This window comes from Pezoporus wallicus, unplaced genomic scaffold (assembly GCF_028554395.1).
Source record: "Pezoporus wallicus isolate ANWC-B61680 ecotype Strahan unplaced genomic scaffold, APGP_CSIRO_Pwel_v1 contig_8542, whole genome shotgun sequence".
In the NCBI taxonomy this organism is placed as follows: domain Eukaryota; kingdom Metazoa; phylum Chordata; class Aves; order Psittaciformes; family Psittacidae; genus Pezoporus; species Pezoporus wallicus.
Genome location: NW_026640148.1, coordinates 2,427,658 through 2,449,763, shown reverse-complemented (window position 1 = coordinate 2,449,763; position 22,106 = coordinate 2,427,658). Strand labels below are relative to the sequence as shown.

Below are 22,106 nucleotides of genomic sequence, written 5' to 3'. Positions count from 1 at the left end.
AAACAGCTTAGGACTGAAAATAAACAGCAAAGGCAGGGACTGTCAGTCCCCTAAGAAATACAAAATGCCATTTAAAATATGACAATACTTTTATTCTGGCTTTTTCATAGCTTTTCCATTTTGATGCGAGGCATGATACAGGCAAAGAAAATCTAAAGAAACTATTACAAGGTAGAACATATAATTGATGGCATTGCCAAAGCATACTGCATGGGCTTAGGGCTTTTATACCATTCTGAACACTCAGTATGGAGGTGGCTCAGGGAGAAGAAGGGAAATAAAAAAGGTAAGGCAGAAGTACTGCAAAGCAGTATAATATCTTTTGCAAATGGAGATAAATGTGCAACCCAAAGTCTCAAGTGGCAAAGTCACGTGTGAGCTCCAGCAGCTTAGCACTTATTCCTGACATGCATCAAAACCCAGAATTTTAACTCTTTAGACTGCACGCTCAAGACTTCCAACCAAACTAATGCCTGAGAGGGCACAGCACATTCTGCTTACACCAGATCGGACTAGGAGCTAGGAGAGCCTTTAATGTCAAGAAGCTGCTTTTGTTCAAGTTAATCCGCTCTAATTCTAACAGGGCACTACTTTGAAATCCCAAGGAGGCACTGAAAACTTCTTTTCAAGAATATCTATTTGCATAAGGCCATCCATGAAGCTGAAATGATTCTGATGCCTCCACTTAAGAAAAAAGAAGAAAAATAAAGTGTTTAATTTCCTTCTTAAAAAATCAGTTATTAAAAGATGCCTATTGCTACAGGCCACCCCCTGCATATTTTTAGAATGTTTTGTTCTTCATACAATATTCATTATATATTAAAATCAGTTCACCCTCTCTTGTTTGAGAAAAGGTGGTGAAAGAAAATAGGTAAGTATTTCATGCTGGAGAAAATACCATTCCTCAGTATATGCCCATTTATTCCCCAAAACAAGGCATTCCAGAGAGAAAATGACTAAAACAATGACATTACATCATCACTGCCTTCAGATAACATTAATATATAGCTAGAATATGAAAGAATATGAAAGCTCCACGTTTGAACGGAGGTTATGTTAAATACTAGGGAAAAATAGGGGAAAACAGAGCAAGTTCCCAGCACTGGGGAAGCGGGGAGTCAGCCAAGGCGTTCTGTGGTGCCACCCGCTGGTCAGCAGCACCACTGAACAACCTCCCACTTCTCTCCCCAAAGTTATTAATGCATCTCACAGCAGTAGATGAAAGAAACCATTTTCTTTGCATTTAACACTCTAATTTAGAACATGGCATTTATCTAGAGAGATAAAATAGACCTTCAGTTTAAAGCCTCGTTTCAAGATCCTAGTTATATATATCGAACCAACATATTCTTTGGTATGTGTAATAACATACACACTAAAGACAAGCAAGACAGTAACCAAGGAACCCCACTTTGTACTCCAGCCATAAACTATACATCATTTACACGCACTATATATATTTACTTATATATAAGTATATATTATATATATTTATTTATTTCTGCGAAGTAAATAACGCTTTACCTTTTTAGCAGTTTCAAACTCCAGCCCTTCCAAAGCTTCCATGGCCAGTTCTTTCCAGTCAGTATCAGTCACTCCTAAACATGCAATTTGATAGGCTTCTTTAAACATTTTTCGTTCCAGGTATTGATACATGGGTGCAGACTGGGGATTTCCATTGAAAAACACATATTAGAAAAAAATACTGAGATGTAGTATTAGTGAAATTCTTACATAACTGGGAAAAAAAATATTCTAATCACAAGCATTACAAGCTCCACAAAGAATAAAGGTATAGGGTTTGTGTCATAGACAACATTCTGGGGTGATTATTACTGTATCTTTAGCTAAGCTGGGTTAATTGTATTCCAAACTCCTCCATCTTGAAATCTTCAGTTCCTTGCATATTAGGAAGCACTTAAGAATGTGAATCCTTCTGTGCATTGTACGTGCTAAATATTATGTACGAAGAGCTGCTTTTTTTCATGCCACAGAAGCAGAGTGAAGGAGAGGGTATTTTGTTCTCGAAGCTAAAAGCATGAGAAGGGGTACGACAGCCTGGTGTGAAGCACTCCTGGAAATACTCAGACACAGCAGGAAAAGGTATCATGAGGAAGTAACCCTGCTGTGCCAACCTTGGTGACAAAGCAGTTTTACCAAGACTGTTAAGCCCAAAACACACTGACCTCAAGGACCTGCACTAAAACAGAACTAAAGAGACAAACTGCCAGCTGCAGGCTGCCACAGACCGAGGCTCAGGATCTGCAGCTCAAGCCCTCTAAGTGACATGGGAGACCGCCTGTAACTCTGGGCTTGCACTAAAGGCAGTATATGCAGATTCATTTCTATTATTTTTAATATACCTGAAAATTGTGGACTTTTTGGTCCTCTCTCCCTCCAAAAGACTAACTTTGAGAAAGCTGCCTCAGTGATGCTTCCCAGGAATTGTGTGGTATACTGGTGCCTAGAGCACACCAAGACAGGCAGAGTGTGCCAGGCCTGGCTGATCCATGGCTGTGAGCCACACTGCACAGCCCAGTGCCTAACCAAGGACCTGCCCAGCGATGCACCGGGGCAGGCAGGTGCCTAGAACAATGGTGTGAATAAAAGCACAGGGCACTTCTGCTTCTCCGTTGCCTCATTTTCAAATCCTGCCCACACCTGACTGCACAAGGGACAACCATTTTTCCTTTTCCTTCTTCTGTTTTGTTTCTTGGACTGGTTTATATTCTTCCAGTGCTTCCCATAATGCAGGAAATGGTGTTCTGAGGAAGGCAATCTCTAAATTTACAATGTCAAGACTAACCACATAGTATATATTCAAACATACAGCTTAAATGTTGCCTAAACACATCTAGGTGAAGCAACAATAAGACAGTGTGGGATGTACTCATAAGAAAACATGAAATTACAACTTGAGAAAAGGTACATAGAGAGACTACAGTAAAAATCCAGGCAGTGGGGTAACACCCACACCATATCTTCACCTTTGCTTTTAGATTATGTGCATTTGCAAGTGGGAAGGGAGAATTAGGAACACGATCAACAAGAGCAAAAAGGAAGTTAGCTTAATTAATGCCAAATAAAAATATCATTTAGATCATGCAATATAATTTAAATAACGATGAAGAAAGTGTGAACTGCAATCATTTTGGTAATGGAATATGAGTAAATCTCAGAAAAGCTTCTTCACTTCTTAAACATTGATGTTTATGAAATGTAAAGCAGCACTTAATGAGATTAAAGGATTACCTGCGGAACTTCAACAGCTGACATAGAAAAAACATGAAGACAGAAGATCTTGGAGCCGTTGTAACCCACAACAAAGCCTTGAAGTTTTTGCTGATGGACAGGGAAGTTACTAGCTTTGATATTGAGGTAACCCCCTCCAGAAAAGCAAAGCATATCCTCACACTGTGTATTCCAAGCCACGCTATTTGCATTGGGTTCCTACTGAGCAAAGGAACTGATGATTACAACAGGTGCAGTCACATCTTTCCTAAGAAACAGGCATCCTTCAGCCAGAACGTTTGACCTACTATAGCCTGGATGTGTACACACACACAGTTATTATTTATACGTGTAATATTCTAAAGCCTGATTTACAGGGCCATACTTTACGTTTTAATAAACGGCTGTAACTGTCTTGCCTTTGGTTTGCATTTACTTATGATCTATACTATCAAACTGTAGCACATAATATCAAATTCCACAATAATACACTGTTAGCTAGCACTTTCAGTTGACCATTTTTCTGCCTGTTACAAAAAGAAAGTTCCAGACCCTGTTTTTGGAGCACTTCATGCTTTCTCTGAAAATACCTCACCAACATTAACGAGTGAGCCCTTAGAGTGACTGCGAAACAGCAGTGGAGAGAGAATTATCATTATTCACTTTATACTCATGCAATACATAACAAAGAGGTTTAGGTTTTAATGTCATTCATATTAATGATAAAGTCAAAATGCTCATTAACTATAATGCTTCAGTGGGAACCAGGACAGAGCTCTAAATTAAACCGAAAAAGTCACGTGCTTAAGTGCCCTTTATTCAGCTGTTGCTCACATATATCTCCTGTCTTCTAATTCCTTATCCACCACCTCTTTTAAGGTGGTTTCAATAGTGAAATAGATCACAGTTAAATGCTACAACATGTGATTAATGGCTTAAATAACAGATATAATTCCTGCGCAGCAACACTTTTGGTATGTTCTGTACTCCAGATGACTTTCTGCTCCCCCAGCACCCCCCTTTGATTTCAATTTGAATTTTACCTGAAACAACAGCTCCTTGGTGTGAATGTCATACACCAGGCAGGTATCGTTTTCATCCACCACTGCCAGCTTGTTGCGGGATGCACTCATATCCAGGCAGCGCACAGCTGTGGATTGCTTCAGCAGCACGATTGCAAACACGTTGTCGACAAAGATCTTCAGAATCTAGACATGTGAAACCAGAGTCAGTCCTTCCACTTTTGTTTCCACCAACTTCAGTGCTGTTTAAAGTGTGCAACTGCATTTCTTTTCAGAGATGAACTGCATGAAACTAAGGAAATGCTTTCAGTTTGAGGTTATCTTGGGAAGATTTGTTTCCACAATGGTTGCAAGCCTATATGGACAAATGATAGGCTACACATCCTGGTTTCTTTTAGTGCTCTACTAGTTAAACAATTACATTAATGCAATGCTACAGGAATATACAGCATAGGTACAGAAGACAAAGAGGATCCCAACTTCCTCTCCGTCCCTGTCCTCTGTGTCACTACCTCAGGCCCCCGTTTTGAAATTTTCAACTGCAAACTGGCTTGTGAAAGAGACACCAGTGTCACCCCTGGAGCACCCGCACCTTCCCAAAGGTCAGGAGAAGTGTACATACCCCCTTCCAACCCCCTCCCCCCCAAAGATAAACTCTCTCTCAGCTCACCAAGAACTCTTTTTTTTGTCAGTTGTTCCTAACAACATATGGGCTTTAGACAAAATTAAGTAGGTTTGCACGCATTTTACAGCCAGAGAATGTGAAAGATAAAGGAAATCAGGTTTTAATCACAAGATGAGACTGTCAAGTGGCATTCTAGAGCATGCTGCTCCTAAGACCTTCCCTTGACAGAAGAGATTTTATTTGCAGTGAAAAGACACCCATGAGACGTTACATGTTACCTGACCATTCTTTAGACCAACTAAGAGACCTTCTCTTCCTGGTGGTCCTCCAATAACTTTAATATAACGAATGAGAGATTCCATCAGCCATTCTCGCTCTTTAATGCCTCTAAAGGAGAGGCACTGCAGTCTTTTCTCCTAAAGAAACAGTAACATATAAAACACTGCATGAAGGTAAAGATAAAAACCTTGCGTCTTTGCTACCTATACTATACATGCTACATATATACACACGTATACACACACATTATACCCATACTAGCGTGTGTGCCTACTTTTACATATAAAAATCATAAAGTCAAATAGTCAGTTTGACAGCTTGAATTTTTTAAGGTTTTCCAGTGCTATAAACAAACACCACCTTCCCCCTCCACGTTGCCAGTAGCTCACTCCCACTCCCAAGTCCCCTGGATTATGTGCTAATTTATCAAACGACTAGAGAGTGTTTTGCTGCAGCAGAGCAGCCTGTGTGTGCCACAGTTCCTGCTTGGAGCACGCTAGCACTGTACACTGCAACAGCACTGCACAGCGGTACCCTGGGGAAAAGCTGTCACAGACCATACAGTACCAGCATCTGGGACAGCTTCCCTAGAGTCTGAATGCACCCCAAGATGACTTTAGGTTGTAAGGCACATACCTGGCACAAAATAATGTGCTCTGAACACACAACCAGCAAGTTGCATTCAAATTTTTTCGCTATCTTCTCCTTCACCCGGTAATGCATATCTGAAGAATCATCTGAGTATAACTCGTAAATCAAGATTTTCTCTGGCATCTGGATTGCTAGTCTGTTTTTGTAGATTGCAATTTTCTTGACAAGCTCTCTGCCTTTTATTCTAACTAGAGAGAATAAAAAAACAAACCACAAAAACAATACAGTATAGACTGAAATGAAAATAATGGATACAGAAATCAGAAAAATTATTGATACGATCTTTCTAAAGCACCTTTAAAATTAAAAGCAGATTCCTGCTCAGAGAAGTCTGTTGTTATACATCTATGTAATCTACTATCCCCATCACAATTTATCACCCTTTATTATTTGTCAACAGCACATTCTGGTGCCATATTTTGACTCCTTGCCATAAAAAGCCATGGATATGAAGAAAGAAAATTAACACACATCCTTGAGGCTGCAAGTAAGGGAGGAAAAAAAAGAAGAGCTAAATATGATGTACAGTATCTCCTTCACAGAGATTAAAACCTTATCTTAAAAGCCTCTGCCCCTCCCACTGTCCTTTCAAATCCCCATATCTTTCATTAAGCTTGTCAGCGCTGATGCTCCAGAATCCAAGTTTGCACTGTCATCCTGCAAACAGTATTCCTCAGTTTTACTGTCAAAGTGACAACAATCTGTCTGGTACATGCAGCATACATTCCAAGGGGATGGGTATTAATTAAAACAAAACAGAATGAGAGTGAAGCTTTGGCCTGACTGCAAGTGTGAAATTACCTTTTTGTTCAGTGATGAGGTGCTGGACAATAACATCAGTCATGCTGTCTCTGTAAGCGTAGCGATCTTTATAAAGGCCATGAACAGTGCTGAAAATCAACTGATAGAAGGATATTGTTCCATCCTGGCACCCTACTGCCTGCACACAAGAAGAAAATAATTTTAGTTAATTGGTATGTGTAGGTGAGAATTGGCAAAATGTGTGGTTTTTATATGAACATTATGTTCCTTTTCCTGCATAATGTATAGATTGATACCAGCTGCAGCCTACCGGTACTTAAACAGTGCTGAAAGCACAATGCAGGAGGAGGACTGATCTCCTCACAGGCCATGAAGACCACCACGCTGTGAGGGTGGGGTTTGGTTCAGTTCTATCGTGTTTGGTTTTTGGTTGGGTATGAGGGGGGTGGTGCGGACTGGATTTTCTGGGGGATGGGGAACGGTTTTCAATTCACTCTCTATCTCCTCATATTTGTACAATGACACAAAGTGCAGCATTTATGGCTAACAGATGCCTTGTAGGCATTTTCCACAAGGTGTAATGCTAGAAACTCAAACAGATCTGAACATTTTCTTCCCATCATGGAATTAGATTTGGTCAACCTAGAAGTTATTAGGTGCCATTTTCCCATTTCAGTCACAGTTCAAGGACCTCACTAGACTCTGCTCAGGTTCTACAGCCTGACTCACAATATCTAGACTGAGTTCAAGATTTATGATCTTACCTTACATGACAAACTGTCTATGAAAACACCAGAGAAATGTTCTGACTCACCACATAGTTGGAGTCTGGTTTAACTCTGCATGTCCACACCCAGCTGCTTTGCTCTCCTATGGTACCAAGACGCACACCATCCTTCGTGAAGAGGGAGACTTGCTTATCAGAACCTCCCAATAAGATATACTCTCCTTTGGTAAAATAGCTAACACAGCAAGGGTCAAAATTGAGCATTCTGTCCTTCCCAATCTACACAGGAAAAATAATCAAAAGCATTAACAAAAGAATCATTTCTTATTTTCCCAAGGGCAACAACTCCTGTCACTGCTACCTGTCTTCTCATCTCTGGCTATCCACAGAACACCACTGGCTGTATTAAGATTCCCAAAGGCAGTTCTAAAATACATCCAAGAATCTCCCCAGTCCCCACAGCCAGTCTACTCAGAACACAAGCACCTCACAAAACCCACTTTAATCAGTTGAAAAAAATATTAAAATGCCCTCTCCAGACCAGTAAAATGTATCATGAAAGTCAGCAAAGTTGCAAGGGCTTTGACACAGGAATTTTAAGAGCAGCTGAGCGGCCATGGAGGAAACAAGAGCTGAAGGAAAAGATGGTTAGAAAAAGCAGATTCCTAAAAGGCTGGGAAAACAGAAAACATTTGCTGGAGCTAATCAAGCACTTTGAATGTAGAACACAAAACAGAATCAGAAAAACCCTGCCCCTCTTGAATGCACTTAATGAAACATACCTGTTTGCCACTGAGTTGGTAAAAGGAAAGTTTCTGGCCCCAGTCTGCCACAGCTAAAATATCATTGCGTTCATCTCTAATGAACAAAAGAGAAATATGTAGTTATTCTACAGTGATTTACTAACAAATGTCTTGGAGCAACAGAACCAAGTAATAGAATAACAGGATTTACTTCATATTACTCTTTAAAACAACCCAAAACCTGAAAGGACAGCAGATACATCCTGCCATTTAAAACTGATGGAGACAGCCTGGGGACACGAAAGAACACTCAGTCTCCTTCACAGAACAACTGCAAGGCTTGAGGCACAACTGCACACACAGGGCACAAGCCCTGGTACAGTGAAGCTAATTATGGTCCCTCACACAGGTGAAGCACCCAGGCCTGGATACGGATCTCAGCTACTGTAGTACAAAGCCACCATAACACCAGTCAGTGCAGCTGAGCAAGAGTCAGGTACTGCTGCCAGTGTAAGGCAGGGAAACAAAAATAACCAAAATTGTTCCTGTGGAACCAACAGCAGAGCAAGGAAAGGCTCCAGGTCTCAAATTTGTGAACTTCAGGACTCTGACATGATCTGTTCAGCTTGGAGTAAATCATGAGGTACCTTCTCCACAGCTTCTTGCCTAGGAAGAAGGGAGGTGGTAATAATTTCTTGGCCAGAAGGGTTGGTAAGAATTGGAACAGGCTGCCCAGGGCAATGGTGGAGTCACTGTCCCTGAAGTCATTTAAAAGATGTGTAGATGTGGCACCTGGGGATTTGGTTTAGTGGTGGAATTGGCAGTGCTGAGTTAATGCGTGGTCTCTTCCAACCTAAATGATTCTATGATTTAAATAGAACTTGTTCTCACTTTCTCCATGCAATTGAAGACTGGCAGCAAAGCCAAAACCCCAATACACAATCACTTAAAAAAAGGCAACCTACATGGCATTAATCTGTTTCAGCAGGGATAAAAGTCAAGCCTTTTTGCAATCAATAAGACAGGGATTACCTATTTAGCATGAAAAAGGAAGGATGAAATGATTTACCTGGATGGATTCCAACAAATTGACCATATTGGAGATGAAGCACCCCCTGCCCGCTCTATTTTAACTTTCTCTTCACCATTCTTATTCCGTATGCTGACAACGCCATTGAACATCCCCAGAGCTAGGTACTGGCCATCATTTGTCCAGCTGGTAAAACACACATTTACTGAAGAGCAAACTACTATAAACAAGCAGCAGGAAGGTAGGATGCACAACATACTCAAATAGGGAGGACTGAAATACACTTCTAAGAGGGAGTTCTGGGAGGTAGCCAGTAATCCCACAGTTTGTTTATGCATCTAAAACCACATTTATGGCAACAGCATGCACTACAGCAAGAACATTTTATAATATACATAGAATTAAAATATATGTAGAAATAAAAAAAGAAAAAATTAAATCTATCATCTGCTTTCAATACTTCTAACATGTGCTAAGTAACAGACACATTTTGGGGAATGACAGTGCTGGCAGTAGACCAGACTGCTTTAAAAGCCACGTTTAGAACACTGATCAGATAAAACCACACAGTGCAGGACAGAGGAGATCTGAGCTCTGTTCTTGTCTCCACTGCAGTCAGATGGACCACTTTATACAAACTAATGAACCCTTGCTTCAGTTTCCCCATAATCATTAATATCTCCTTCTGCTGAAAATAGAACACAGGGGATGAATGGCTCCATAAGCCAAAAGTATAATTATTTTTCCTCTAACTTCACATTACTGCTATTTCACAAGGTGACTAACAGAGGCAGAGAGAAGGCACCTGCTCCAGACCAGAACACCTCTCTGATACTTTCAGAAGAATTCAGTTATAAAGAGCACCAAATAAAAAACAAATTAAAAACCAAACCCCTTTGCTATGAAAACAGAAAGGGTGCAGGGAGAGGAGAGGGGCCAGTCGGTCTCTGTGAAAACTACACCAGAAAGAACAAATCATCTCTGATAAACATTAATCATATTCCTACTGGAGTATTATAAACACTGCCCAGGTATTTCACTGCTGTGAATGGCAAAGCAGCAACACATGATGGTACTGAGCAGCCAGGCAGCAGAGCCTGGCACACTGCTGGGCACTGGCTCTGCATACACTGAACTATCACACTGCTGGACACTGGCTCTGCATACACTGAATTGTCTCACTTGAACATTTTTTTCCTTTACGCTTGCACATTAACTTGAATGGTTTGCATTGAAACTAACTTAAATGACCCAGGTAATCCTTAAAACTTACCTACAGCAAGTAACCTTACTGCTGGTCTTATGTTTAGAGACTGATTTCTGCTCAGGAGACCACAAGCCTTGATTAAAGCAAACAAAAAGCCAAAGTAAATGACAAATGACCAGTGTTCGGACTGAAAACTAACATTGTCAGAAAACTCAGCTGGAACTTCCCAGGGACTAAAGTCTCACCCACTGCTAGGACATTTAAATACATGGTATTTATCAGGAAAAAAAAAAAAATCCATTTAAACAATACAGTGAGTGTCTCTACAAAAAATCATAGTATCAAAGTAGTACATTTTATACCATGGCTCCTCACTACATAGCCCTTTCCAAAGGAGTTTAAGTGATTTAAATAACTATCTAATATTACTTTAGGTAATCTATTTTGTACCTCATCTCTTCTGGATATAAAGAACTGTACCCATCTGTAGGTAGCTTTGCTATACAACTTTAATAGAATTTATTAGCTTAATGGAAAAGTTGGAGGAAGAAGACATACCAAAATCACTGGAAGAACAGGATGCCAGCTGATGAGTAAGAGGATTGTATGAAACGCACTGAATAGAGTCATTATGCCTAGAATGAAATTACAATCATATTTCAATAAATCATTCTTAAATGCCCCCTTTGATGACTTTCAGCAAGATAGCTGAAAGGTTCACCAGATGCTAGAAATAATTTGATCAGTTTATATTACATCAAATTAATCTGCTATTACTGTAAACTAGATCAGTAATAAACCTTACAAAAATTGTCTCTAAGTGGCAGGATTCACTGTATTTCATCAAGATCAGCTAAAAATGTACAGAGATAGTGGTTTGTGAAACATGATTAAAGGTTATATCCAAATTCTAAACCAAATACGCCTGCATATGTTCCCAGTAGTCCACTGGCTTGTGCATACAACTAGCAATGCACACACACATTCAGAAACAGAATTTGAAGATGCCGTTTAAGAGGGGTGATGTAAAAACAAAGCCAGAAGATGGAATACACCAAAAGCTCCAAACCTGATGTTTAATTTGCTCTTTGAACCAGCTTTATATTAATCTTGTTTGTTTTACAAGAAGAGTCACTTTCTGTTTAATTTTATTCTGATCTGTAGAGAGTTTCCCCAGTTCTCTGCCAGCCCTCTAAACCCAGAGTCTTATCCAAACTTCTCACCCTCTTTTAAGCCTTTAATTGCTTTCCTGCCTCGTTCAGATACTTTGACTGTTCTCTTCCTCCTCCCTTTCCTATTACCCCCTGGCATTTTCTCTGACCTTAGACAACCTTCCTCCAGATCTAATAGCACACACTCTTTGACAGCAGAAGGGCATAATCAAAGTCCGCTTTTGAGAGGCACAGAATTGGAAGGCGTCACTTACGTGTATTTCAGAATTCCTTCTAACTTTGAAGTCCAAATTATCACACTTTTATCAGCAGAGCCAGATGCGAAGCGTTTGCCTAGGAATTAGATATCATTTAAATCCCACGCATACAAGAATCACTTTCACTCCAAACATTTAATCAAAGAGAGAGCAAGAAGTTCTTGAACTTGGCAAGGCTCATGTAATAAAGGGCCTAACACTGCAAGTGTCTTGATGTGACAGCACTCCTCCAGCTACATGGAACTTGGGTGACTTGACTTTGCTGCTCCCATAGAGCAGGCCGTGCTAAAGCCCAGCCAGGCAAGGAAGCAGCCAGACTTTCCAATGCTGTCAGTCACAGGGTGTGCATTTATGTTAACAGGGTCAAGGGAAAACCAGTCCATTTCCACAGGCACCCCCGAAAGCTTAACCAGCAGGATCTGAGAGGAAGTCCTCTGAATCCACACAGTAAGCCCCCACAGAATGAGAACTGGAAACAGAATAAGGCCTGTAGTAAGCATGGTAGCGTGTGGGGGATCAGAAGGGAAAGCCTTGGGACAGAGAAACTATGGGAATAAAAATAAAAACCAGAGACAGGTGGGGTGCTAGAGAGAGGATCTCTGGGACAAGGCTTCTCCTCACGTTACCCACAAATATTAACTTTACCACCACTGAAGTACAAGGGGGAAGAAAGTGGGGGCTGCAGTTCTTGGATTAACAGGTAGCCTCACATGTAACAGTAGGGTACTTCTGCAGATCAATCTCTCCGTTACAAACCACCAACACTCACGTGTGTGTTCAGATGAGTTAGTGAAACAACCCTGGTTTCTCTGTCTAGCAACTGGCACTACAGACATGCACTGTACAAACCAGACTAGCAAAGCCCCCAAAGTGGTATTTACCATCTTTGGCATAAGCCACACAGTACACAGTGTCCTTATGTCCTTTCAAAGGCTGGATTAAGGTTCCATCAGAAGTATCATATACCTATTTAAACATGGGAAAAAAAAAAAAACAACAAACAAAGCCAAACATTCAAACAAAAAGACATACATAAAAAAATATCTCAGCGAGGGCTAAGATAAAATTACTGAAGGCCAAAAGGGTTATACACCTTCTTTTGTGTTCTTTTTTACACAGTATATAGTCCATGCAAGACAAAATGGCTTAAAGTGCAGAAGCTTTCCTTAATGCAATACTTCTCAGAATGAGAAAACTCAGTGTTAGAAAACTACATGCACAGAAGATTCCAAACACCTCATTTGACCTGCGTGCTTTAGTCCTTTCTTCCTTCTCTTCATTAGATGCTTAAATGTAATAAATTAGTGGAAAGGACCCTAACTCAATGTCCTGTTCCATGAGCACTGTGAACTGCAGCCCGCTGCTCTGTGCTCCTCACTACATTTCTATGTCGTGCCTCCCCCACCCCACCTGAAAGCTTTGAGGGCCCATGAGCAGCACAGCCCCGAGCTGCTCCTCCTGACGAGTCAGACACAGGCAGGCAGAACCGGGGAAGCACAAAAAAGCTCCAGCTGAAGCTTCTCACAAAGCCAGGGCACCAATTCGAGTTTCTTTTCACAGCTTTTCATGAAACTTGTAACAATGCAGTGTTTGCAAGCCACGCCACTGTGCTACAAGTGAGTTAATGGACTCCAAACGACCTGGTGAGGTGCGAGTGGATGAGATGAGGAAAGTAACTTAAATCCCATTACTTTTGAAAATAGAGCTTAAAACTTGGTAAGAAACATTGAAAAGCTTTACAATTAGCCTGCATTAATATGTATGCAGATAGGAGGCTGGACTAGTAGAGATAAGAGGATTTTTGATAGGTTCGTAAGTACATGTAAAAGAATCATATGCATACAACTATAAATGTAAGAGGAAAAAGTTTCCCTACCAGCAGTCTATTTCCAGCAGCAATTATCAACTGAGTCCCATCTGGTTTGAATGCAAGGTCATAAATACTAAAGGAAAAAGAAGAAACAAATCCCCCCCCCCGAAAAACTCCCTGTTAGTGGACAGAAAATAGATTTTCTTTCAAGTCAAAGATGCCGCACAACAAACACCGGTAACTGCGTACTCCAGAGGCCAGCGGAGCCTAAGAAAAGAGCTCCGGGATGGTCACCCTGTGCCCCGAGGAGCCCAAGCACTGCCCGCCTCCCGGCCCCGGGGGCAGACTCTCATACGCACGGGCGCGGCTGCTGCCCTGCGGCTGAACGGGAGCTGAGAACGACAAAAACCACCTCGAAAAGGGGCAGCGTTACTGAGCTCCGGTATCGAGCAGTAGGAGCGCAGCGCTGCTGCCGCGGGGGCCTGCACGGGAGGAGAACCCCTGCCTGCAGGAGGACGCTCAGGCCAGGCCTCCCGCCGCCCGCGCGGTGGGAGCGGGGCAGAGCAGCGGCCGGTACCGCCGAGCCCAGCGCGGCCTCAACCAGCAGCCCCAAGCCGCGGACTCCGCCGCACACCCAGCCGGGTAAGTGCCGCCGCCATGCCCGGCACCGCTCCCCCGATGGCCCGGCCGCGGCCCAGCCTGCTCCCGGCCCACAGCCCCACCGGGACGCGACCTCTCACAGGCCGGCCCTCCAGGGCCGCTCACCAGTGCTCGGCCTTGTCGCGCCAGGTGAGCGCGGCCCGCATCGCCCGGGCCGGGCCGGGCCGGGCCTCCTCAGCGGTCCTTGTTTACACCCTCCCCGCCGGCGCCACGGGCAACGCTCATGCGCCTGGGGACCCGCCGCAGCGGCAGGGGGCGCTCGCCAACGGGGCCAGGGCGCGCATGCGCAGAGCAGGACGCAGGAGCGGCGGCAGAGCGGGGCGGGAAAGAACCGCAGCGCCCCCCAGCGGGACGGGGGAGGCGGCGGCAGGTGACGCCGTGGGGCGCGATGGGCCCGGGGTCGTGCGGGAACCGGGGCTAAATTCGCCGCTTCCCAGAGCCGTCGCGCTCGGGCAGGGATCGATCTGTGCTCTGCTCCCCCGTGCAGCCTCCCGGGCAGTAGCCGAGACGCAGCAGCGGCGGAGCGTCCCGGCCCTAGTGCCAGCGGCGGGGGCACTGGCGAGGCGGCGGAGATGGAGCTTGCGGAGCAACCGGCGGCGGCCGTGCCCAGCGCCGTGCCCGTCGGCTGGCAGCGGGTGACGAGGCGCAGGCAGGCGGGCAGGACGGCGGGGCGGACCGACGTGTGCTTCATCAGGTGCGGCCGGTCCCGGGGCAAACGCCGCCGGCCCCTCCCGGTAGCACGGGCGGGGCTCGCGGGTGTGTGAGTGCATGCGGGGGTCCCGGGAGGAAGCGCACAGCGCGGGGAGGGCTGTCGGTGAAGCCGCTGTGGAGCTGCTCCGGTCCAGGCGCCAGCGCTCAGCTGCCTCTGCCCTTTGTTTGGGTTGCTGAGATGCTGCAGTAGGTGCGAAGTGAGAGCCAGGGGTGAGGGGGGGTGTCTTTCATTCCCTTTTCTCTCCTGCCACAGCCCTGACGGAAGTAAGCTGCGATCCAAAAGGGCCCTCGCGGAGTACTTTCGGAAAACTGGGGAGACATCGCTGAAAGTGGAAGATTTTGATTTTACAGCCTCTAATGGGAGGAGGAGATGTCTGAGGGTGAAAAGCTACAGCACAAAAGCCACGAGAAGTGATTCAGAAAATGAGGATCCTCACAGTCAAGTGCAAGGCCTGCAAAATGGTGCAGAGAATGGAATTCAAAGTGTTCAGGCTGGGAATGAGCACCTGGGAGACGCTCCATGCGCTTTGGAAAGCCAAGAGTTGATCGGGAAAGGCATGAACCCAGAGGAGTGTTTGAAAACCAAAAAGAAGGGGGCAGATTTAAAACGTGTCCAGAACAGGAAAGCTGTGAAGAGCTCAGAAGAGAGGGATCGCAACAGCACCCAGAACAAAAGGCAGAGAAGAGCGGGGAATAAGCAAGAAACGGGCTGCGTACAGAGCAAGAGGCTCTGTAGACAGATAGACACGAGTGGGGTGGGCAGGTGGGGTGTGGAGGAGCAGGGGGCAGACCCTGCGGGTGCAGGCACGGCTCGGCTGTGGCCACGGTCGGCCTCGCAGCTGAGCGCGGTGCCAGCTTGCTCGCAGAGGGGGTTGCAGGGCCTGACAGAGGAGGAACCTGCAGAGGCAGCATCTAAAGACACATGTGCACAGTGTGAGGAGAAACCCAGCGGGTTGGGAGTGGGGAAAGAGACAGGTGGAGAGAGTCCGGGTAACCAGGAGTCTAAACCTGAGACTGAAAGGGCTGCTGATGCCTTGCAGCTGTGTGACAAGAGCAGCTTCACAGCCGTTAAAGTGCTGCCAGGTACGTGTATGGATTGAGCAGAACATGGGCCTAACATTCCGCCAGGGGGTTTACCCGTACAAGCAATTTTCTGTTCCAGGTCAGGCTGCTTCAGCATCTGAATCTGTCTCATTTCTTTATCCAACAGCATTTGACTTAATGCAGATTTATTTCCAACTGGAACTTACTCTGTTGATCTCTTTAGCCATATAATACAATAGCATTCATTACCTTCATTGCACCACCTCTTAATGTCATTGCGCAGTTGGTCTGTTTGATTCTTAGAAAAGGCTCTTTCTGGCTTGTTTTGTGTGCTGGAGTGTGTGGGCAACATTTAATACCTCGGCTGTAGTTTAAGCCTGTTTCTTCAGACTGCAGCAAAGGAAGTCTTCTCTTGTGAAGACTTTTCAGAGACATGAAATGCAGAGCAGTACCGGAGCGAATCTAAAGCATATTTATGTTCTGGACACCTAGAAGAAATCCTTATCTTTGCATCACAACATAAAGTGGAAATGGTGCATGGGGCAGGACAGCAAAATGCTTGGGTTCTTTTTCCCCTTTTAATGCTGAGGTATTATCTCTTTACAGAAGACTCTATCCCACGGACACAAGTGGATAGGAGGAAAACAAGTCCGTATTTTTCAAGTAAATACAGTAAAGAAGGTATACTCTTATAATATTTCTTATGGGGGGAGGGATAGGATAGCTCAAGATCAGATGATGCTATGGGGAATTTCTTCAGGTTTAGGCTGGCTGTGCTCAGGTGGCATCAGAGAGCTCAGTTCAGCACAACTGATCTTGTCCTGTTTTACACTTCAGTGGTTTGTGTCTTGCAAACAGCTCTGAAGGCTGGTGTCAAACACCTCCATCTGCATATTGTGCCCCCCCAAAGATGAATCTGCTTCAAAAGGGCTTCATTGGGGTTTATTATTTTCATTTAAGTAGGTAACCCCATCCTTTACTATCAAATAAATCATCCTGTGTTGTTTCTATGTACAGCTCCCAGCGCACCTAGAAGGAAGGCCCTCAGAAAATGGACTCCTCCACGTTCTCCTTTTAATCTGATCCAAGAAACACTTTTCCATGATCCGTGGAAACTTCTCATTGCAACCATATTTCTCAATAAAACTTCAGGTAAACAGACTAATACAATTTGATGTTGTATAAATGGTCGGGAGGTGTTACAGGGTCAGAACAGCTGCCATTTTTAATAGCATTAATGAAAGAATAAATGTGTTTTAACTTGTGTCAGTGTAAAAAGCAGTAATCTGTCAATCATAGCTCTTGCCTCTGAAGAAACCCACTTCAGAAAGCATACACAGATGATGAATAAAGAGAATGACCTGCACAGCCTTCTGCTCATGGTGGTTTCTCTCGCTAGGTAAAATGGCAATTCCTGTGCTCTGGGAGTTCCTTAAGAAATATCCTTCTCCTGAAATAACCAGGAATGCAGACTGGAAAGAGATGTCAGAGCTGCTCAAACCTCTTGGCCTCTATGAGCTCAGAGCAAAAACAATCATCAAGTTCTCAGGTAGGATTTCCCAGGTTTGCCAGTGGAATGGTCTAAATTACACAAGTGAGGCAAACCGCTCTTTCAGACAGTGCTCTCTGATTTTCCCTTGTCTTGGGCAAATATTGGTGGTGGTTTGGTTTTTGCAGCGTTGGTCTTACATATGCAGTGCTGCTGCTCCTGCTGTCTCAACTGTGAGAATGAAATAACATACATAGAGACCTTGAGTGCAAAAAGATGTGAACACCTGCAAGAGTGACTTTGTGTTCTGCAAGTGGCTCTGCTCTGTGTTGCATCAGGTGACATCCAGAAGGCCGTTCCAGTAGGAATTCTGCTATGATTCTGATATTTTCTGTACTTAGAATAAAACTATTCCTCCGTGGGTTCTGAGGAGAGAGATGTAATTAAAGCTCCCCCATGGTGATTTGTTTAAGAGGTGTTTTAGCTGTGCCCTGTAGGGATTCATCACCTACTGTCACCAGGAGAGAGACAAAACTTGTGTTTTCCATCTAAAATGTTCCAAAATGGAGCCGAGTAACAGTAGCACAGAATGAGGATTTTGTCCAGAGCTGCTTTGGCAGCTGCCTGCAGGCACTGGAGCCTGTACCTGTGTGTTGCAGATGAGTACCTGAGCAAGCAGTGGAAGTACCCTATCGAGCTGCATGGCATTGGCAAGTATGGGAATGACTCTTACAGGATCTTCTGTGTCAACGAGTGGAAGGAGGTGGGTTTGCGGCCGCGCTGCTGGCTCCATGCTCTGTCCTTTGCCTCTGATTGTACTGATGGCTCCACTGGATTAAAAGAGATGGTGATTTCCATACCTTCAGTAGGTCAAGTTCACAGAATGTCCCTTTTACAAGTCTGAACCTTTAAAATCTTGTCACCTTCATTTTTTTTTTTTCCTGTTATTTTCCACTCTCGCTGTGTGGGTCTCTTCCCTGCTCCAGTTATGAACCAGGTTCCTTATGCTTCCTGCCAGCCTGATCCTGGCATCCCTCTGTGATCAGCACTGGTGGTCTCTGCCGTGCTGGGGTCCTCTTATGGCAGATGTCTGCGAGAGGCCGGTTTGCTCTCCAGTGTGGGACCCTGCTCCCAGTTCACATGGGGTGGGTGGTTTCAGGGCTGAACAAGTGCTGTATTCCTTGGTTGGCATGGGCACATAGCACATGGCTCTGTGAGACACGGAGGGGTCCCAAGGGAGGGGAAATCCACCAGAGCAATGAGGTTTTTCAAGAGAAGGTCTTTTATTGAATGCTGAGCATTTTCATGGTGTTTTAGGTACAGCCACAGGACCACAAGTTAAACGTGTACCACACATGGCTCTGGGAGAACCGGGACAGACTGAGCATAGGCTGAGGCACTGGGAAGGAAAGGCACTGGAAAGGCACAGCTCCCACCTCCTGGTCTTCACAGCCTTACATGCTCTGCGCAGGGGTTACTCTGACCAAGTTCTTACATTAAGTATTTATCTGTGTGTTGCACCCGGCTCGGGTCATTGTTGTGATGTCATGTTTCAGATCCCTGGCTTTTAATAAACGTATCCCAGTTTTTGTAGTGCCTGTTCGCGGTGCCTCCTGGGCCCAGCCGCAGCCCCGGTGCACGGTGCCTTCCCGGCGCTCACTGCCAGCAAGTGCCCAGCCCTGGCTGGGGGGGGGGGGGGGGGGGGTGCAGCGCTGGTTCCGCTGCGCAAGTGGAGGCTGGCGATGGCAGAGGTGCTCAGGGGCGGGTGCGGAGGGGAAGGGGGATGAGGAGAAAGCAGCGATGTGCGGCAGCGCCGCCGCCTTTCGGGCGTGCGACCCCGGGGGCCTCCGCTCCCACGCCGAGATCCGCTCCCACGCTCCGGGATTGAGCAGCCGCTCCGCCAGGAGGAGCTCCCGCGCCCGGCGGGATTGGCGGAAGCTGTGTGTGCTCGGGCAGGTCCTCGTAGCTCCGTCCCGAGCGCACGGTACCGGGCGCGGGGCAGCGCCGATCCGCTGATACCGGGACGGCCCCGCCGGACAGAGCACGCCCGGTGCCATCCTCCGCCGGCGGCGCGGGGTCGGTTCGGTGCCCGCTCTGCTCCGCCGCGTGAGCCTGGCAGGACCTTCCGCATATCCCATCAGCCCCTGCGCGCGGCCCCGCCTCCCTCTCTCGGCGGGGCCTGCCGCGGAAGGCGCCATCGCGCTCCCGGTGAGTTCCCATCCGTCGCCATCCGCTGCCCCCGCGGGTCCGTTCCCCTCCCTTCCGCCTTCCCCGCGGTGCGGACCCCTAGGGCCGGGACCTCCGTCAGGTCTCGGCGAGGCGGCGGCCGGGTAACGGGGGCTCCGCCGCGGCGTGGGCTGGGGCCTGACCGAAGTCGCGGTGTGGGAGTTCGGGCCCGGCCCGGGCTTGGCCGCGGCGCTCCCTCGGTAAAGCGGCGCCGGAGCGTGTGCGCCAAACCCGCCACGTTCAGCGGCAGCGCGGCGAGCGCCGGCCCGTTCCCGTCAGGCGGCGCAGCCCCCCCCGGGTTTGGCGCTCAGGCTCCCCGGCCGCTCTGCCGAGGGATAGCTGAAGCAGCACCGCCTGCTCGGGGTGGGGAGGGCTCCTGAGTGCTCGGGGCGGGAGGGGGACGTGAACGCGGCCGCGGGCAACCTCCCAGGATCGCATCTGGAGAGCTCTCAGTGCTCTGCCAGCTTCGGAGGCGGGAGGCAGAGGCACTGCAGGCGAACACCCATTCCCTCGCTAGCCTCCGGAGTGGCCCGCGAGTGGAAGGCAGTCTGCGACACGCGCTGCAGGCGGGCAGTGCATCGCCTCCATGCCAGGCCGCCCTGCTCACACCGGTCCCGTTTGCCTTAGGCACCATGCCTGCCCTCAGGCCTCTCGTGAAACCTAAGATCGTCAAGAAGAGAACCAAGAAGTTCATCCGGCATCAGTCTGATCGCTATGTCAAGATCAAGGTAAAACCTCACTGGGGAAGTTCATGGGGATGTGAATTCGGGGACAGCTGGGCACAGCTGCCTCGGGGGTGGTGGTGAATTAAGGCACGAAAGGTGCAGGGCTGTGCTGTCACGGCCTGGCACGGTGGGTAGTGGCTGGAGCTGTCACCTGGAGGCCATTGCCTTCACGCTGCTCTCAGAACTGCTCCCTGCAGTAAATGTTTTCTGCATTTCTCCAGCGCAACTGGCGCAAACCGAGGGGCATTGATAACAGAGTTCGCCGGCGCTTCAAGGGTCAGATCCTGATGCCCAACATTGGTTATGGGAGCAACAAGAAGACCAAGCACATGCTGCCCACGGGCTTCAGGAAGTTCCTGGTCCACAACGTCAAGGAGCTGGAGGTGCTCATGATGAGCAACAAGTAAGTCTGCGGGGGAAAGGCAGCGCAGTCAGGGGAGGCGGACACAAGGAAGCTGTTGCCTTCAGGAGCATGAAGGTTGTCTTGGTTTCCCCAGTAGTGCACCCGTGGGGTCCTGGTTGATGAACTCCTCCTTTGGTCACAGAATCCCAGGTTGGAAGGGACCTCAGGGCTCATCTGTGCAGCCTTTCTAGGTGAAGCACAGTGTCACAGAGGTGGCAAACAGCTCAATACGTGCTCAGTACTACTGATAAAGCAGCAATTGGAGAGCGCTAGCTTCATGTGCCTGTTCAGGCACAGGCCTGAGTCCACATGTAGCACTTTCAGAACGAAATAATAAGAGTAATAATTAATGCTTAAACACTGCCTCTTACTGGCTCTTTGTTCACAAGAGGAAGAGCAGAAGGGTCTCGCTGTGCTGAGCTCCTGCCTCAGGCTGGGATGGTCGGGCTTGGTGATAGGGAGACTTGCATCGTTCAGCTCCCCCATTGTGTTGTGACACTGCTGTGCTCTGCTGCATCCCAGTGCTGCCAGCCGGATGGCTCTGAAACACTTTGCTTTGCCTTGGCTGCTGTGGGAGCTGAGCCTGATGCACTGTGTGTTCCCAACAGGTCGTACTGCGCAGAGATCGCTCACAATGTGTCTTCCAAGAACCGGAAGATAATCGTGGAGAGGGCGGCCCAGCTCGCCATTAAGATCACCAACCCCAACGCCAGGCTGCGCAGTGAGGAGAACGAGTAGAGCAGCCTCTGCCTCCGAGGTGTATTTAATAAAGTGTAAAACAGACTGGGGTGGGTGTTGTGAATGGCTGGAGGGAAGGGCTGGGGCTGGGGGCAGCGGGTGGCTCCCCTGTACCACTGGCTCATGTGTGTTGGTGTGGCAGCTAATGGTGAGTTCTGGAGGACACGCAGCTCCGCAAGCACAGGTTTATTTTTTATACCACTCAAACAATGGGTGTTCTTTCACACACGCTATAAATATTCTTCACACCAACCACTCTGTCATAAGCAGAGAAATTAAAGGTCACTGCAGCTCCAGGGCCACAGGCACCGTGTCATGGTGGCCTTTCCACACCCTGTCTTTTAAGGCTACTTAGTTCCTCTGTGCAATGTGGGGCCTGACCACAACAGCCACACAATTAAGTTTTCAAGCGACAGAGGGATAGTGGTGCTGCTCATGAGCTTACACCTCTGGCTGTTGTCACCCCTCTTCTGTGACACTTAAGTACTGAGCACCAGCTCTCCTGCTGCTGTTTGTGGCTCAAAGTCAGCACAGATCTGCACCTTTGTGGCTGGTCACAACACAAACACTGAGCTGCTCAAGCGGGAAAGACAA

The 22,106-nt window shown here is 46.8% G+C and overlaps 3 protein-coding genes across 7 annotated transcripts in view; 2 read left to right on the top strand and 1 right to left on the bottom strand.

Annotated features, from left to right (window-relative positions):
* IFT122 (intraflagellar transport 122) overlaps window positions 1-14,337 on the bottom strand; it is a 31,554-nt gene extending 17,217 nt beyond the window's left edge. For 4 of the 5 annotated variants that reach the window (XR_008973239.1, XM_057417563.1, XM_057417564.1 and 1 more), the window contains exons 1-15: window positions 14,282-14,337; window positions 13,583-13,649; window positions 12,588-12,672; window positions 11,704-11,782; window positions 10,836-10,912; window positions 10,344-10,410; window positions 9,110-9,256; window positions 8,080-8,155; window positions 7,385-7,576; window positions 6,610-6,748; window positions 5,794-5,996; window positions 5,157-5,294; window positions 4,275-4,439; window positions 3,253-3,450; window positions 1,525-1,665 (exon numbers count right to left, since the gene is read on the bottom strand). Coding sequence is in view for 4 of the 5 variants with exons in the window: in XM_057417563.1 (XP_057273546.1) it covers window positions 1,525-1,665; window positions 3,253-3,450; window positions 4,275-4,439; window positions 5,157-5,294; window positions 5,794-5,996; window positions 6,610-6,748; window positions 7,385-7,576; window positions 8,080-8,155; window positions 9,110-9,256; window positions 10,344-10,410; window positions 10,836-10,912; window positions 11,704-11,782; window positions 12,588-12,672; window positions 13,583-13,649; window positions 14,282-14,322 (1,815 nt within the window). In the remaining variant the exon portion in view is untranslated. Of the gene's footprint in view, window positions 1-1,524; window positions 1,666-3,252; window positions 3,451-4,274; window positions 4,440-5,156; window positions 5,295-5,793; window positions 5,997-6,609; window positions 6,749-7,384; window positions 7,577-8,079; window positions 8,156-9,109; window positions 9,257-10,343; window positions 10,411-10,835; window positions 10,913-11,703; window positions 11,783-12,587; window positions 12,673-13,582; window positions 13,650-14,281 lie in introns of those variants that run through there. The other variant, XM_057417566.1, reaches the window with a different exon arrangement.
* A 411-nt stretch (window positions 14,338-14,748) lies between these two features.
* Window positions 14,749-19,013, top strand: MBD4 (methyl-CpG binding domain 4, DNA glycosylase). Its single transcript, XM_057417568.1, has 7 exons — window positions 14,749-14,870; window positions 15,141-15,970; window positions 16,538-16,612; window positions 16,949-17,083; window positions 17,331-17,480; window positions 18,080-18,183; window positions 18,738-19,013. Exons 1-7 carry the CDS (start codon window positions 14,749-14,751, stop codon window positions 18,813-18,815), a joined length of 1,494 nt encoding a protein of 497 aa, XP_057273551.1. The 3' UTR covers window positions 18,816-19,013.
* Window positions 19,014-19,526: 513 nt separating this feature from the next.
* On the top strand, window positions 19,527-21,557 carry RPL32 (ribosomal protein L32). The gene is made up of 4 exons (XM_057417574.1): window positions 19,527-19,628; window positions 20,274-20,374; window positions 20,593-20,774; window positions 21,383-21,557. Exons 2-4 carry the CDS (start codon window positions 20,279-20,281, stop codon window positions 21,510-21,512), a joined length of 408 nt encoding a protein of 135 aa, XP_057273557.1. The 5' UTR covers window positions 19,527-19,628; window positions 20,274-20,278; the 3' UTR covers window positions 21,513-21,557.
* Window positions 21,558-22,106: the final 549 nt, after the last annotated feature.